General features: G+C 49.4%; 1 protein-coding gene across 19 annotated transcripts in view; it reads right to left on the reverse strand.

Moving 5' to 3' along the window:
• Positions 1–17,202, reverse strand: part of PTPRS (protein tyrosine phosphatase receptor type S) — a 178,041-nt gene that overhangs the window by 50,558 nt on the left and 110,281 nt on the right. For all 19 annotated transcript variants that reach the window (XM_068164973.1, XM_068164971.1, XM_068164970.1 and 16 more), the window contains 4 exons: positions 5,186–5,455; positions 2,584–3,165; positions 1,217–1,350; positions 910–1,054 (listed from right to left, as the gene is read on the reverse strand). In XM_068164973.1, the coding sequence (XP_068021074.1) occupies positions 910–1,054; positions 1,217–1,350; positions 2,584–3,165; positions 5,186–5,455 (1,131 nt within the window). The remainder of the gene's footprint in view (positions 1–909; positions 1,055–1,216; positions 1,351–2,583; positions 3,166–5,185; positions 5,456–17,202) is intronic.

The raw sequence follows: 17,202 nt of genomic DNA on the forward strand, positions 1-17,202 counted from the left end.
GATGAGAGGAGACAGAAAACACAAAGAACAGCTGCCACAGCCACTCATGCAGTGAAAAAAACACCTCGTTTAAAAGCAAAGATCTGTGAAAAGCCCAGGTTGAAATATTGCCATCCAGGGTTATTGTCCCCAGGGCAACAGTGAAGGGAGACAATCCATTAAACTAAAACCAGCACCGTTTGGGTTGGGTTGGCTCCAGCCTGCTGTCATTAATGTCCCCCCCAGCCTCCACATGACTCCTCTCTCTCCCAGAGCCCAAATGGGACCACTCCCAGCACTTGCTGGGCCAGCTGGCCTCCTCCCCACGGCTACCAAGTCGCTCATGGGGAAGAAGAGCACAAGGACTGCTCACCCCCAGGCTGGTGAAAACGTTGGACTTGTGATTGATCACCTTCCCTTCTCCTCTTCCTCCCAATTCCCCCCCACTGCCTCCCTGCTCCACTGCTTGTGCCCCGCTCTCAGACAGCTGCTGCTCAGTTTCTGCTGGTGGACAGGCAAGCTGCTGTGTGATGCTGGGGTGCTGTCCTCCCTGAGCATGCTCAGCACCAAGGGCCAGCAGGGCCCATCAGCCAGCTCTCTGCCGCTCCCCACCTCATCAAGTGGATGGTGCTAGCTGGCCTCCCATCCTCCACCACAGCATGCGCCAGCCCCACTCTTCATTCAGTCTCAGCTCTCTGGGGCAGCAAAGGGAGCAGGCAGCAGGTCCCAAAGGGGGGTGTGTGTCTGTCTGTGTGTATGTCTGTCTGTGTGTGTCTGTGTGTCCCACCAGCTGCCCACCCCCCTGCAGAGGAGCCCCAGGCTGCAGCACCGCGAGCGTCCGCCCCACAGCTCCGTACCCCTGTGCCCACCATCTCTGGCTCCCTGACTGTCTTCCCCTCAGAGAAGGGTGGGAAAAGGAGAGACACCTACTAGACTGCAAGGTGCGCTCCCTGACCTCCGGGGTGAAGGCCCCCAGGCCCAGAGCCGAGCGGGCGGCCAGCCGGAAGACATACTCAGTGTTGGGCTTCAGGCCTTCCAGAGTGAAGGAGGTCGCCGGATCGAAGTTCTTCTGCACCTGAGGTGGGCAAGAGGGGGAAGGAACAAAATAAACCCAGACAAGCACAACAAAACCGCAGCAGAGGCCAGCCCTGCCCAGCCCCCTGCCCTGCTGCCCTCTCTCAGCCTCCTGAGGGAAGGGAGGGATGTCCCCCAGCCCTCTGCACTGCCCCAGGCTCACCTCCCTGCCGTGGTCTCCCTCCTTGTAGAGCAGCTCATACTTGACTATGATCTCCTGGCGGGGGGGGCTCCAGGACAACACGATGCTGGTCTCCGTCTTGGCGTCTGCTCGGAAGTTCATCGGCTGCCCAGGGACTGGCGGAGGGAAGGAGCCCACGGGGCACGGGGGCAAGGGGAGAGACAGCAGACACCACATGAACTTGGCTGCTTAGAAGACTCCTGCCCTGGCTTCCCCAAAGCCTGTGTGTGCTGAGCATGTCAGCAGCAAGATGCCAGGCTGCAGAGTGGGCAGGCCCTTCCTGGAGGGCAGTGCAGGGATAAAACCCACTGCAGGGCGCCAGCATGTCCAGAGCTGCTGCAAGCGTCCTGCTGGATCATATGCAGGGCAATGTAGAATCCAGCCCTTCCCACTGCTGCCCAGTGTGAGGAGATGCTGGAAGTGGGAAGCCCATGAGCAGCCCTCTGAGGATGCAAGGTTTCCTCACCAGCACCCCACAGCAGAAGCAGAGCACCCCAAAGGCAGCCGGGTGACAACCGGGCAGAAACCAGCTCTTGTTAGCTCAACACATCAGGGCTTTGCTTTCCTCCCCTCTCAGAAAAAAGCCAAAGCAAGGCTCATTTCCCTCTCAGCTCTGAGGAGGCAGCTTCTGAGTACTTTAGGAAGAGTTAAGGTTCATCATTGCTTGGGCTATTAGAGGCATTTAGAAACTGGAAGCATGAAGATATCTCACTTTGAAATACAGCCCAGCAGAAATGGATGCTCCCCACCCTCTGCAGCAACAACCTTTCCCAGAAAGCTCAGCTCAGAAATCAGGCACCAGCCCCCCCAGCTCCATCCACTGGACCAAGCTTCCTCCCAGAAGGTGATGTCTTATTTTAACTAAATTGAATCAATAATGGGAAAAAAAAAACCCTCTGGTGACACTGCAGCCACAGCTGGATGAGGCTCTAGGCCAACCCCTGCCCCTGCTGCAGCTCAGTGCATCCCAGGTCAGTTACTGCCGGGAAGAGGAGGCTCCAGGGAGACCTAATAGCAGCCTTCCAGTACCTAAAGGGGGCTACAGGGAGGATGGAGAGAGACTGTTTGCAAGGTCCTGCAGAGACAGGATGAGGGACAATGGCTTCAAAGTGGAGAAGGGCAGATTTAGATTGGCTATCAGGGGGGTGGTGGAACAGTGGAACAGGTTGCCCAGGGAGGTGGTTGAGGTTCCTTCCCTGGAGGTATTCAAGGTGAGGCTGGACGAGGCCCTGGGCAACCTGGTCTAGTTGGGGATGTCCCTGCTGGCTGCAGGGGGGTTGGACTGGATGACCTTTGGAGGTCCCTTCCACGACTCTATGGTTCTGTGATGCTGGGACACTGCTGCTCACCTCCTTGCTGTGTCTTAACCTGGATGGGGTCGGACAGAGGCCCATCTCCCACGGAGGTGAAGGCCAGGACCCGCACTGTGTAGGTTTCATCCTCCAGGAGGCTGCCCACCGTGGTCAGGAGGCTGTCATCCACGTTGTGCTTCTGCCAGTTGCTGACAGGCTGATCAGGCTCCATGGTGTAGTAGACTCGATAGCCACGGATCTGCCCGTTGGGCTCCACCGGTTCCTCCCACTGGATGATCATGGTGGTGCTGCTCAGCATCCGGCCCTGCACGTTACGGGGGGCGCTGGCAGGAGCTTGCTCCCCAGTCCGAGTGACCACTGACTCACTGGGGGGGCCCTGCCCGATGCTGTTGACTGCAGAGACCCAGATCTCGTACTCAGAGTTGGGGCTGAGCCCCCCGATACTGTAGCGCGTGGTGGTGATGTCCTCCTTGATCTGGTAGGGGCCGTCCTGGCTTTTGGACTTGTATTCAATGACATAGTAGGACACAGGGTCTGGGTTTCCAGAGTCCCAGGTGATGGTGATACTTGTGGCTGTCGTCTCTGTCACCACCGGTGTCCCAGGAGCCTTGGGGAGCGCTGGGAAGCAGGGAGAGGAGAGATTTAAGAAACCCCCCAGCTGCTGAAACGGTGCCTAATTGGGCTACTTAAGGGCTGCAGGAGCCAGAGGCACAGCACCAATCACTGCTCAGCAGTCGACTAAAGCGCTGCTGAAACGTTATGGACCTAGTTACACACTCTATTATCCTCCTTAAACTGCTCCATCAAAGGGAAAAGCGTTCAGCTAAACATCTGGAACCGCCAGCAGAGAACTCCAGCTGCACATCCGCCGGCTCCGGGGAAGGCAGCTCCGCAGCAGCTCCTCCCGAGCACGCAGCCACATCTTCTGCAGCCAGCCTGGCAGCCCGGCTCCAGCTCTGCTCAACCTCTCCACGTCCTCTCCAGACAGGAAAAGCTATCAATATTTGGAGTGCTTCCTCTCAAGCCACAAACATGTGTTAATATTCATCTCCCCTGTCCCTCGGCTCCCTTTGGAGCTTGCTGGAGACTGCACCTTTGTGTGTCCTCCTTGCTTCAGACCCTTTCCAACCTCACCTCCTCTAGACTGGAGCACCTCTAAAGCTCTAACTCCTCCTTTCATCTTCTGACTGGGAAAGACTGCAGATGCTTACAGGCAGGAACATGAGGGGGAACAGAATAGAAATAAGATGACACCAGGCAGAAGGTAGCAGTGGGGCAAGATTCTCCATCTGAGGAGAGAGGATGGATGGAAGCAGGAGCAGCATCTCTGACACGGCAGCTTTTCCAATTGATAGTGGAGGACAAGGAAGGAGAGGAAGGGGAAAAATCCTCAGGAAAACAAAGGAGCACTTCAGTCCAGCCCCAGGCATCCTTCTGCTGGCACAAGCCCACTCCCTGTGCACAAGCTGAGGAGCATCACGGCCAGGGTCACTGCTCCCTGCTCACTTCTGGACAGACCTTCCTCAGTCAGATCCATCAAGGTCCTTCAGCCCTCCCCTTCTCCAAAGCATTTCTCTTCCTCTCCCCCACCCACCCGCAGCCTTTCCCACCCCTCTGTCCCCAGACCCCTCGTGGGCAATGCCATCACTCAGAGCAGACAGCAGCTCGCCCAGAGCTCTACACTCACCCAACCACAGGGGCATCACCGCTTGGGTTTTAATACTCCCCTGCTGAGGACAGAATAGATTGAAGATTGCACCCGTGCTCCTCTTGGGAATTGCTAGCTGGAAGCTGGGGTTACTCCCCCACTTGCTGAGGCAACAACGGCCACTAAGATGCTGGAACTAGGTTCTACGGCAGGGGCACACATGCCAGAGATCCTCAGGGCCTTGGCTCAGTCTCTAACCTCAGGGAAGGATGGCATGCAGGCTCCAAGCCATGCAAGGCTCCCTGCAGACAGCCCAGCCAGCCTCACATCCCAGGACAGACACAAGCATGCAGGGCTTGGCAGCAGAGTTTTCTCCACAACAAACAGCTCAGCTGTCCTAAAGCCAGGCAAGACCTCAAGCCAGCAGCTTCCTCTTCACTGTGGATCTCTGTGTGTGGGATGCCCAAAGACACATGCACAGACCCCAGCACATGGCAACGGTGCTGCACAGTTAGTCTCTCTGCTCATGCCCACAGACCCAGACATGGACATCAGGCTTGTACCAACAGGGCCTGGCACACATGCAGCCAGGGACCCACATGCCCAGGCAGCCATGCTGCTCCTCCTCCCGTGCACACACACACTCATGCACCACGACCCTCCGGCATGCCCAGCTGTGCTCCCAGACTCCTCCTGTGCAAACCAGGCTCACCCCATGCAGACAACCACAAGGCCACAGGCAGAAAGAGGTCCCCATGCAGTCAGAGGGTGACATTCCCCCTCGTGCAGCGGCAGACAGGCACCAGCAGGGCTCTGCGGACGCCCACGTGCAGCACGTGCCCGCGTGTGCTTCGCGCCCACGCTCAGGCCGACCCCGCGCCCAGCGCCTCGCAGCTAGGCGCAGCCAGGCAGCGGCTGGCAGGCTGGGGCTGCGCATGCGGCGGGGCACCCACCCCCTCGCTCTCGCAGGCGCTGCTCACACTCCCTTACATTTCACCGTGATCTGAGCAACAGCTTCTATGACTCCCAGGCTGGACATGGCCACGCAGGTGTAGTTGGCTGAGTCCTTGACATCCGTGAGCTCCAAGACATTGCGGCCCACGGGCATGTCATCCTCGGGGGTCAGGTCTTCTGCTCCCTGCATCCACTTGACGTAGGGCATGGGGGAGCCCACGGCCACGCAGGTGATGTTGACGTTGCCCCCGGGCATGATCTCGTGGCTGACGGGCAAGATGGAGAAGCGAGGAGCCACGCGGCGCACTGCGGACGAGACACACAGAGGTAACACAAAAAAAAAACACCCCACACCAAACCAAAGCAAAAAGGAGAACGAAAACAGAAGTGAAACAACAACAACAGCAACGACAACGAAAAGAAAGAAAGGAAGGAAAAGGGAAAAAAAAAAGAAAATAAAACAAAAAGGAAAGAAAAGAAAAGGAGAAGGGAAAAAAAAAATAAAATAGAGAAGAAATAAAAGGAAAAAGAAAGAAGAAAAAAGAGCAAAAGGTAATTTAAATATAGATGGGGGTTTGGCATCGTTTATTTTCTTCCTTCATTGAAAAACAAAACAACAACAACAACAACAACAAAAAAAAAAAAGGACAAACAAATAAATTAAATCAATAAATAAAAAAGCTAAAAGCAAACAAAAAAAAAAAACAAACCAAACCAAACCAAAAGAAAAAGGAAAGGAAACTTCAAAGAAATGTTTACTTCACAAACAATATAGAGAATATAGACATAAAAGCGATATTTCATAGCAACAGGGTTCCATTGATCAAGATTAGACCCATCACAGCACAGATAAAGACACAAAAATTTATTAGCAATTTCTCATCTTTACTGGCAGGAGCCGGCGTGGCGAGTGGCCAAACATCTCCTCCGCGGGCGCTGGGGCCCCCAGCTCCCCGCTCCTCCCTTTTCCCCCCGGGGCTCCGACCCCCCACCTCACCTTCTGCCCTCCACCACCACCCCGGCCTGAAGTGGTCCGGCTGCCTCCTCCAGCTCTCCAGAGGAGGCCCTCTGCCACCGGCCGCTCCCTGCCCGCGGGACGCACCGCGGGTGGGGTGGTGGCGGGGAGGAGGTTGGGATGGAGATGGAAACTTCTCTGGATTTATTGCTGGGGTGGTTTTTTTGCCTTGTTGCCTTCAACAAAGAGAGAAGCATCGCATCTCCAAAGAGCAGCCAGACGCCGCGCCGGGGGCCAAGAGGCAACAAATAATAGCCAAAAAAAAAAGGGAGGAGAGGGAATCCCCGGAGCGGGGCAGAATTTAGTCAGTGTCTGGGTGTGAGAAGGGTCCAGGGGGAGGCAGGCCCCCTGGAGCCAGAAGCAGTGTGGAAAAGATGAGAAACTCTAATGAAATTTTTGTGGTTTTCGGGTATAGAAACCCTAACGAAGCCTCTTTAAGATCTGACACGGTTCCATCGATAGATGCAGCTCTCAGAGTCACAAACATCATGCAAAATAGGTAAAAAAATAAAGAGAGAGAGAGAGAGAAAGAGAGAAAGAAAGAGAAGGAGAGAGGAGAATGCAGAGAACTATCGTTTCTGGGCGGCTAGCAAACGCCCGTGTGGCTACTGGATAGAAAGGGGAAGGAGAGAGGAAGGAAGGAAGACCAAGGAGAAGGAGAACCAGGAGGGGAAGGGAGAAAGAAGAGAGAGAAAAGAGAGGGAGGGGAGGGGGAAACCCACTTTAATGCTGCATACTTTTTTCTAGCTGATGTGACCCAATGTGGTGGCTCACATTGTCACATCTCAGCCCTGGCAGAGTCATAAATAGAATAGAATTAAGAAGGAGAAACGAGGTGATGAGACTTGACCGTGGAGGAAAACAGTGACATGTTCTGTGCATCTCCTTAGCAGAGAGGTGGATGCAGCTTCCAGACCTCACACAGGAAGAACATGGACGCAAAGGGGAGGGGGAGGTTTCCTTGGCTCCATTTTCTGAACTGTCTGGGCTGCCCTGGCCAAGCTGGGTGCTCTTCCTCAGGGGGTTCAAAGCAGGGCAAAGGAGAAACGTGGAAGGATCAGAGGGTCCCCAGGGAGGGAGCTGAGGGGGAGGTCCCAGCCCACAAGCAAAGAGGAACAGACACAGACCCCGAGAAGATGCAGGAACAGCAGCAGCTGAAGGAAGAAAGGAGCATGGGAGGACTCCAGCTTCAGGACAGCCATGCAGAAAACTGCCCTGGGGTAGGGTGAGAGAGGGAAACAGGAGGGTTAGGAGTGCAGGGGGCCTGACAAATCCCTGTCCCTGCTGCCCTGTTCTTAGGTAACCTCTGAAGAACCTCCATGAAAACTCAGTGGCAGCTGCATCCATGCAAAAGCAACGCAAAGGGCAGCAGAGCTGGGCCTGCCATTGCTCTTCCCAAGTCCCAGTGCCTTCAGATGTCCCCCAGAATTGATGCCTTGGGATTTTCTTGGTTTCTCTTCCAGTCCTACTTCCCTGGCTGCTGCTCAGCGTTCAGGATCGGTTCAGATGGGAAGGATGCTGCCAGGAGGGGTGGTGGCTGGTTTCCATTTAGTGTGGCTTTACTCACCAAAAGCCAGCGACAGCCCCTGCCTCCTCCTGCAAGACGTCCTCAGAGAAAGCTGCAGTTTAAAGGTCCTGCAGTTACCACTACCCAGGAACCAGGACTGAGAGGCAGGCAAGAGAAGACTTCCAGAACTGCAGCATTAGGAGCTCAGAGAAGCCAAGAGAAGGATTCCTGCATGCAGGGACTGTGAAGGGAACGGGGAGCATGCCCTCACCTCCAGAGTGTTGCTGGGCAAAGGACTGGAGCCTGGAGGGAGAGACTACAAACTCACCTGGACACTAAGCCTAGAAGATGACTTTGTGCTTAGAGAAAGGTGTAGGGAGAGTGCCAGGGATTTTGCACAACCTCAGGCAGCAGCACTGGCTCAGAGCAGGCAACATGCTCCTTTCTGCCTCCTCTCCCACTGCCCTGGAAGACTCCTAGCCCTAGACACAAGAGGCTGTCCCTGCTGCCTGCTTCAGGAGGGGCTGCACTTCAGAAAATGGAGCCAGGTGAAGACCACCCCTGTCACAATCTGAGACAAGATGGAGAGAACTTGAACAGAAACAAGTGGGGCCAACATGCAGACAGATCTGGGGTGGGGATGACTCTTTTTTTGTTGCTTGTTTTTTTTTTGAGGAGGGGCTGGTATGTAACCTTCTGGAGAGGGGAGGCAAGGTGGGAAGAGGTGAGGAGAAATGGGGGGAGACACAGGCCGGACAGGATCTGGTCAGCAAACAGCATCAACAGCAACAAACAACGGCAGGTGGGATGCAAACACTGAGTTGTCATGGAAACAGAACAAGACAATTAATCCAAACCGAGGCTAATCACAAAGAAATAAAACCAAACTAAAAGAGAAAGGAAAAAAAAAAGCCCAAAAGCAAACAAAAAAAACAAACCCCAACAAACCCATAACAACAACAACAAAATAAATAGGAAAAGAAAGAAAAAGGAAGAAGGAACCAGAATTTAATAACTGAAAAGCATCATCTGATGTAAGGTGGAGTGCTGAGAATCGGAGTCTGAAGGGAGCAGCCTGCTGCTGTCTGCAGGGGCTGGGGCAGGGATGGACAAGATCCACTCACAAAACACAAGCTCGGGGCCAGGGAGCAGAGCAGCTCCCTCCACCCACCCTCCTCGCAGCACCCAGGGGGTCAGGTCAAGCTCTGGGGGGTCTCAGGGCAGCATCTGGCTGGTTCCACGGTGTTGGTCACACTTGACTAACAGGGAGCCACCAGCACAGCTGGATGCCAGCCCAGGGGAAAGGGAGAATTTGGGGCTGGGCTGGCAGCAGGCTGCTGGAGCCCGGAGCAGGCAGAAGCACTCTGGCTGCGCATCCTGGTTTAAAAAAAGCTACACCCCGCTGTGTGCACAGACCTGCAAACATCCACACACCGGGCTGGGATGGGGTGACAGCTCCAACACTCAATGATGGAGACCTCAGAGCATCCCTAGATACATCCCTGCTGTGGCTCAGGGCTGGGACAACTGCATTTACTCTAAGCCTGCGCTGCCCTTGTAGGGCTCATCTCTGGGTACGAGGAACCGCCACGCTGCAGTCCCTGTGAATTCCTACACCACTCTCATCTGGTTGTTGATTTGTCAAGCTGAGGTTCTCTGGGTCAGTGTTCAGGTCAGGGCCTAGGAGGAGGAAAGCAGTGGTGGGAAGAAAGCCTGAAGTGCAGCTACAGATTGAATCAGGAGCAATTTCAGCTCTAGGCCCAGTCGGGTTTCACATAGCACAGCTGAAAGAGGGAGATCTTCCCTGGAAAAAATGCAGCCAAGAGATTCCTTCCCTTGTGCTATCCACATTCGAAGGACCAGGAAAGAACAGCTGGGATGGGGCAGCCAGGGCTCTACTTTGCAGACATTTCTCTACCACTTTTACCAATTTGGGGTGTCCAGAAGCACCTGTGCCCCGAGTTTCAGGGATGTTTGGTTTCCACGACAGCTTTGTCAGACCTCGCATGCGTACACAGAGGTGCATGCTCCATGTGCAACATCTCCCGAGATACACACACAAGCAGGCACACACAAACACACACTGCCAGTGGCCAAAAGACTCTCAGGAGCTTTTTTCAAACAAGGATACAGCTTGTTACTGAGAGAAGTGGATTTTAGAGCTGGACATTCATGGTGCCGAGTCAAATTGTGTTTCGATGCAGAGAAGCCATTTTGGAGGCACAGAGAGGTTTTGGTTTGCTTTCAAGTGCAGTTAGTTGTTTAACGTTGTCTGTTGGAAAAAGGATTTCCCACAGGCAAATCTGCCCCCACTCCTCTCCCAAAATTCTGCTTAATGACACTTCCACTGGGATCTGAACTGATCCAGGACTTGTCACCCCCCCCTCGTAAAGCCAATTGGTTTTGTTGCTGCTCACGGAGGCAGAGGGCTTAACCCAGTTTGTGTTCTGTGAGTGGCACTTTGGCTGCATTGCTCTTTCCAAGAAGGTACCAATCAACACTGCTACGGTTCCCCACCACCACCACTCTGTTCAGAAGAGAGCTGGGGTCCACAGGGTGCGAGAGGTGGTTTGGAAAGGGACAGATTTACAGACCTGATCGGAAGAGAGACTGGGAGATCCAGGGTTGACTTTTGCAACACCAGAATCCATCCTTAAAATGTGCTCCCAGGATGCTGCCAGTGAGAGAAACCTGAGGACCAACCAACCAGCTTGAGGAAAACTCTCTGGTGCCCCTTTTTAAGCCCCTGCCAGATTAGCTCAGGAAGAACAAAAATGCTGGGAGAGGAGGAGAGAGGTGGGGGAAAGGAGAAGGTAGCAGCCGAGGACTCATCACTTCAAACCCCGATTCACATTAAACCAACTCAAAGAGAAACCGATTTCAGCTCAGAAAGAAGAACTTAATTGGGGGAGGGGGAGGGAAGGGAAATAAAATTAAGAAAACAAACAAACAAACAAAACAAAACAAAACAAAAGGAACAAGAAGGAAAAAAAAAAAGGAAGGAAAGGAAAGAAAAGTGAAGTGACTGGTTGAAAAAGCACCAAACGAAACCAAATGGTATTAAAACATTTTGACACTCAGCAAGCTGCTGCTCCAAATGAGGTGAGAAGGCGGACATTATTGGCCATTTTGGGGAGGCAGGACTCGTTCCGTCTCGCTCCAAAATGAGGGAGGGGTGGTGGGGGGGATAACGGGGGGAAAAGGGTGCCAAAATAATGTGCAGCCTCTAGGTTATTAGTGAAGCTTAGATTACACCTGTCCTCCCCTCCCAAAAGGTGGTCTGGCCCTGCCCCTCTGCTCTCCGTGCAGCCGCCTCGGCCTCCTCCCTCTCCCCGGCTCCAATTTGCGAGCTCGCGCGGCTTTGGATTTCCGACCTCCGTCCCTCCAGAGGACGAGATGCTGCCCTGCTCGTGCCCATCTCCTTCCTCATTTCCTTCGTGGCACATAAGAATCAAGAAGTCAATAGGTCAATAAATAAAGAATGAGACCAAGGCTTGGCATTTGGTCTGGAGGAAATCCATCACCTGCCCAATCATCATTGCTTTATCCACTTAAGACACATCAGGCTGGCTGAACACCTTTGGTCTTTGGTAACGATTTGATTCTGCTGCATTCGGTTCGGTTTGGTTTTCTTTTGGTTTGCCTTTTATTTTCCCCCTCTTTTTTCTTTTTTCTTTTTTTTTTTTTGCCTTTTTTTTTGTTTGTTTTGCCTTTTTGTTTTGGTTTGTTTTGCTTTTTGTTTGCTTGGCCTCATTTTGTTTCGTTGCGATTTGGTTTTGGTTCTCTTTTCGTTTCGAACGGCGCCGAATAGAAAGACAGAATCCGAAGGCCAATTGGTTTTCAAGCAGCTCTGCAACGTTTCAACACAGGCTTTTTCTTCTTCTTTTTTTCTGTGCTAATTTGATGGTTGTGGTTTGTTAATTTGACAAGGTGTAATCTAATTTTTAGGTTTTTGGTTCGTTTTTTTGTTTGGTTTGTTTTTTTTCCCCCCTAAAACAAAGAGAACAGCGATGCAAAAGGTGTAAAGAGACACAGGCAGGCAGAGATTTCGAGATCAGTACAGCACAGTGTTCCTGCAAAGTGCCCTCTAGAGAGATAGAGATAAAATATAATCACAGAGGTTTGGTTTTGGTTTGGTTTTTGGTTTTGGTTTTTGGTTTTGGGGGGGTGGCTTTTGGTATCCATTTCCCATTGCCTCGATACCCTTGAGAAATCCTTCTGCAGAAACACAGCAAAGTTAGGTTTTGGGTTGCTTTGTTGGCTTTCCAACTAGAATTTCAGAGCTGAGGACACCCCACCTATGTATGGCCAAGGTGCTCCCCCTACCCACGGAGGGGCTCAGGTCCCACTGAGGAAGCATCAGGAAGTTCTCCCTCCCTCGGCTGCGGGGAAAGGGCAGCGCAGGGGCAGCCGCAGGAAGCGGCGGAGGTTCTGCCTCCCTCCTTCTCCACTGAAGAATTCATCAGTGCTGGGCTGAAGAGGTACTGAAATGCCTACATTTTAAACAAGCCTTGTTCTGACCTTCTGCCTATTTGTTACAGCTACAGTGCAAGTGAAATGATTTCCTCTCTAACCTCTAAATGGCATTGAGAGCCAAGAGCTTAGCAACCGTTCCACTCATCTGCCGAGGGCTGGGTTTGATGGTCAGATTACACAGGAGCCAAACTTCACCCAGGAGCAGGCTACAGGCTAAATGATTTGTTCAATTACTCACATTTTAATATGTATTTTTAAAAGCTTTATTTCCTGGGGCCCTGGGCACTCTATTCCTGCATTTTCTAAGGGGTTTACTGGAACTGATTTCAGCTGGGTTTGCTGTTAGGTGTTTAGCCCTGGCCCTGTTTTCGTTTTGGGTCTCTCAATGAGTTGAGGTTTTCCAGGGAGCCTTGACAAACACTTGAAATGTTCTCAGCAGGACCTGGGCTGCACAACCTGATTCTGGGTGACTAAGCTGTACTTGAGTCCCACAGCAAAGCCTAAGCAGGGCTCTTCCAAATGCCTGCTCAACCACTGACACCTCCCTAGGCTTGGAAAGAGCACAGCGACAAGAAGCTGGAGCTGAGGGGAGAAAGGATTATCCCTGCAACACCACAACTGCTGCCTTTTGTAACTCCTGAGGGGGAACCACTGGGAGGAACAGGGGGAGATTTTTTCAACCATGCCAATTTGCCCTGTGCCAAGAGCAGCAGCTCTGCTTGCTCAGGAGTTGCTAAAACCTGCCCCACACAGCTCCACTGCTGGCTCTTCCTGCTTGTCCTGCTCTGCCCTGGGGAGTACTGTGGCCACACTGGGAGTCCTTAGGTCCAGTTCTGGGCTCCCCAGTTCAAGAGGGATAAGAAACGACTGGAGAGAGTCCAACAAAGGGCCACAAAGATGCTGAGGGGCCCAAAGTACCTCTGTGAGGAGGAAAGGCTGAGAGTCCTGGGGCTGTTTAGCCTGGAGAAGAGCTCTCAAACCAGCCTCTCTTGTGGCTATCCAAGGAGAGCCATGAAGCTCTCCAACACCACCACTGAGACACAAGTCCTTCATACACAGAACTTGGAAGCTGTCCTTTCCTGCAGGCACTATGGGCCAGAAGCTTGACAGCATTTGTGTCCCGAGGGAGACAGAGAAGCATTCAATGAGGCTTCTGAAGGCCAGGTGAGTTGTAAAGCTCCCATAAAAATCAGCATCATCCCCACCTTGAGGTGTGCTGGCTTGCCTGCTACAGCTGTGGCTTCCCTTTCAGTGACTGCAGGTGAAACCTGGACAACAGGCTCAGACTAGAAACCCTCCAGCACCCCAGGCTGGAGGTAGAACTCATCTCCCCTACTTCTGATCTGCTTTTGTGGCTCCCCAGAAAGATATTTCTGCATTTGACCTTGGATATTCCCTGCTGGCAGAATCTTTGTTCTTTTGGACCATGGCATGATCATTAATAATACAGAAGGCAAACCCTTCATCAATAACTTCAAGCCCATGCCCACAGGAGCTCTTTTAGCCTCTGTTTCCTCTCCCAGTGTCATTCCAGCCTATCAGGACTACATCCAATTCAGCCTTTAGTTTCTTGCTGTTGATATTATTGTTATTATTAATACTTATTTTTATTGGCTCTTAGGGAAGAATTTCACCTGCAAACCTTCTCAGCTCACAAGAGATTCTAGCAGCAGCAGCAGCAGCCCCAGTTAGAAAGGTTTTATAGGAGAGAAAAAATAAACAAATAATAATAAAAAAAGCAATGGAGGATAAATCCCTTTTTAATTGCACCTAAATCCTGAAACTCAAACTCCTATTCATGGAGGCAAATCCTGTAATTAGTGGTGATTACCACCTTTTAGTCCTAGGCAGGAGGGAGGTGGGATGGGAACACCTCATTTCAAATCCTAGTTCTTCTCCCTTGCTCTTTTTAAATAGAATGAGCCTTGGTTGGTTGGTTGGTTGGTTTTGGTCGATTCTCTTTTGGGGTTTTTGCTTTGTTTTTTTTTGTCTTGAAATCGAGCATTGGGGCTGGGGGATGTCTTTTGGCATCAAAGTTAGAAAGCCATTCAGAAAGACATCGTCACAACAGTGCAGCATTTGGGAGTGGTACCCTTGGAGCTAAGAGGAGAGGGGGAGAGACTTGAAAGGGGAAGGGGAGAATACCAGCACTGAGGGTCCAAGCACTGAAATCTCAGCATTTGAAGGAAAAAAAAGAGAAGGACAGAGAGAGAGAAAGAGAGAGACAGAGGAAGAGAGAGACAGATACTGTGTCAGTACTGCACTGGATTTCTCAAAAATCACACAGCTTTAATACCTGTACACTAGGAAAGCCCTCCCTTGGGTTGATTCTTGGGTGGTGAGGATTGATGGGCAGAGGGAAATGCATCCCCAGGGAAAGGAAGGGCATTCACTTTGCCACGGGCAAAAGCACCAAGCACCAAGGGTACAACTAACACACTGCGACCCCTCCCCCATCCTGTTCCTGTCCCATGTGGCTCCCCCAGGCAGGATGCTCACATGGGAGGCAACAGGAGCTCTGGGGGGGATAAACAGGGAGATGAGAAGAGGGAAAAGAGGCATTTTTCAGCTAGAATGTCACTGGTCAGATTTCTTGCTGCTGTTTTACAATAGAGATGCAGCTGCCAGATGTGTCCCATCAGCCTCTTTAGTGTCTGCCACTGCTGCAGTTCTCCTGGAGAAAGGAGGGCTCCACCTTCCCTGGGCCTGGCTGGTTTTCAAGGTGGGTCAATAATGGTTCAGTGACAGGGAAGAAAGGGGGTGAAAGGGAGAGGCAGAGATCCAGCTGCCCCTCTGCAGAAGGTGGCTGGCTGCCCTCCATCTCTGACACTGCGAGGGCAGGCATCACCCTCCTCCAAGGGGATCTGCCAGGCTCTGCTGGGGCACACACTGGTGCCAGGGGAGAGGCGACTGCTTGAGCCAGGAGCAGAGCAGGCAGCTTTCTGCCTCTCCCCATCCTGGGCTGCCAGTAGATGAGCTCCCCTAGGCAGTGTCTTAGCTCTGAACTGGAGGGCCAGCCACCAATGAGCAAGCTGTGGGGAAGCCCTTCCGAGGGATCAGGAGCTTGTTTTGAGCGCAGGATGTGGAACAAGAGCCACACCTCCAAGAAACAGAAGTGAAACAATAGCGTGAGCCAGGGTCTGCTCTTAACTCTTGGAACAACACACCCTGGCTGCTCACCATCTTTTCCACTTCCCACATCTCTCCCTTTCCTCCTCCCTCCCCCGCTCCCTCCCCCCCCAAAACAAAGGCTTGTCCCAAATAAGCAGGGCTTCCACGGACAGGCGTTAGAGCTGTGTGACTCCTTTCCTCCTTGGAGGGATTGAGGAGTTCAGTTACCAGCGGGTGGGCAGGAACACTGGCTTCTCACAATGCGTTTGGAAGAGACTACTACAGCAGCACAGCATCACCAAAACAAAACAGAAACCAAAACAACAACCTGGAGAACTCAAGAGAAAGCAAAAGGAAAGAAAAAATCACAACAACCCCAAAACAGAAACCAAAACCAAAACCAAAACGAGTTGAGACCTTCCAAAAGGAAGAAAAGAAATCCACTTGGAAAAGAAAGCAAAGAAGAAACCAACTGAAGGAATAATAATAGTAATAGTAATAATAATAGTAAAAATAATAGTAAAATAGTAAAAATAACGGTAATAATAATAATGAAAATAACAGTAAAAATAATAGTAAAAATAATAATAATAGTAGAAATAATAGTAGAAACAATAATAATAGTGAAAATCATAGTAAAATAGTAAAAATAATAGTAATAATTAAAATAATAGTAATAATAATAGTGAAAATAATAGTAAAATAGTAAAAATAATAGTAATAATAATAGTAAAAATAATAATTATAATAGTAAAAATAATAATAATAGTAGAAATAATAGTAGAAACAATAATAATAGTGAAAATCATAGTAAAATAATAAAAATAGTAAAAATAATAGTAATAATAAAAAGAATAGTAAAAAATAGTGAAAATAATATTAAACTAGTAAAAATAATAGTAATAATAATAGTAAAAATAATGATAATAGTAAAGATAATAGCAAAAATAATAATAAAAAGAATAGTAGAAATAATAATAGTGAAAATAATAGTAAAATAATACAAATCATACTAAAAATAATAGTAATCATAAAAATAATAGTAAAAAAATAGTGAAAATAATATTAAACTAGTGAAAATAATAGTAACAATAATAGTAAAAATAATAATGATAACAGTAAAGATAATAACAAAAATAATAAGAAGAATAATCGTAGAAATAATAACAGTGAAAATAATATTAAACTAGTAAAAATAATAGTAACAATAATAGTAAAAATAATGATAATAGTAAAGATAATAGCAAAAATAATAATAAAAAGAATAGTAGAAATAATAATAATAGTGAAAATAATAGTAAAGTAGTAAAAATAATAGTAATAATAATACTAACAGTAATAATGGTAATAGGAAAAATAATAGGAAAAATAATAATAAAAATAATAATAATAAAAATAAAAATAATAGTAAAAATAATAATAATAGTGAAAAGGATCATAAAATAGTACAAATGATAATAATATTACTAATAATGTAATAATAAATGTAAGAATGGTAAGAATAACAGTAATAATTGTAGGAATAACAGTAATAATAGTAAGAAATAATAATAATAGTAAGAAATAATAATAGTAAGAAATAATAATAGTAAGAAATAATAATATAGTAAGAAATAATAATAATAGTAAGAAATAATAATAGTAGTAAGAAATTAATAATAATAATAATAATAATAATAATAATAATAATAATAATAATAGTAATACCACAACAAAACCAACAACAGAACTCAAGACAGGTTCAGATAGCGAGACCAACAGAACAAAATAAAACCGAAAGGTAACTGAACCAACCAAAGGAAACCCCCGGCAAGAACTCAAAATGGAAATCCCAGAATCCAAGTGGAAGAAACCAGGAAAGAAAAGTGGCATGCAGAGAGGATTGTTACATTCTCCTATCATGCATCAGGCCCAATGTCCAAGGCAAGGTAACCATGACGACAA

Source organism: Melanerpes formicivorus, unplaced genomic scaffold, assembly GCF_026170545.1.
Source record: "Melanerpes formicivorus ecotype bairdi unplaced genomic scaffold, bMelFor1.0.p_v2 SCAF_83, whole genome shotgun sequence".
NCBI classification, from domain to species: domain Eukaryota; kingdom Metazoa; phylum Chordata; class Aves; order Piciformes; family Picidae; genus Melanerpes; species Melanerpes formicivorus.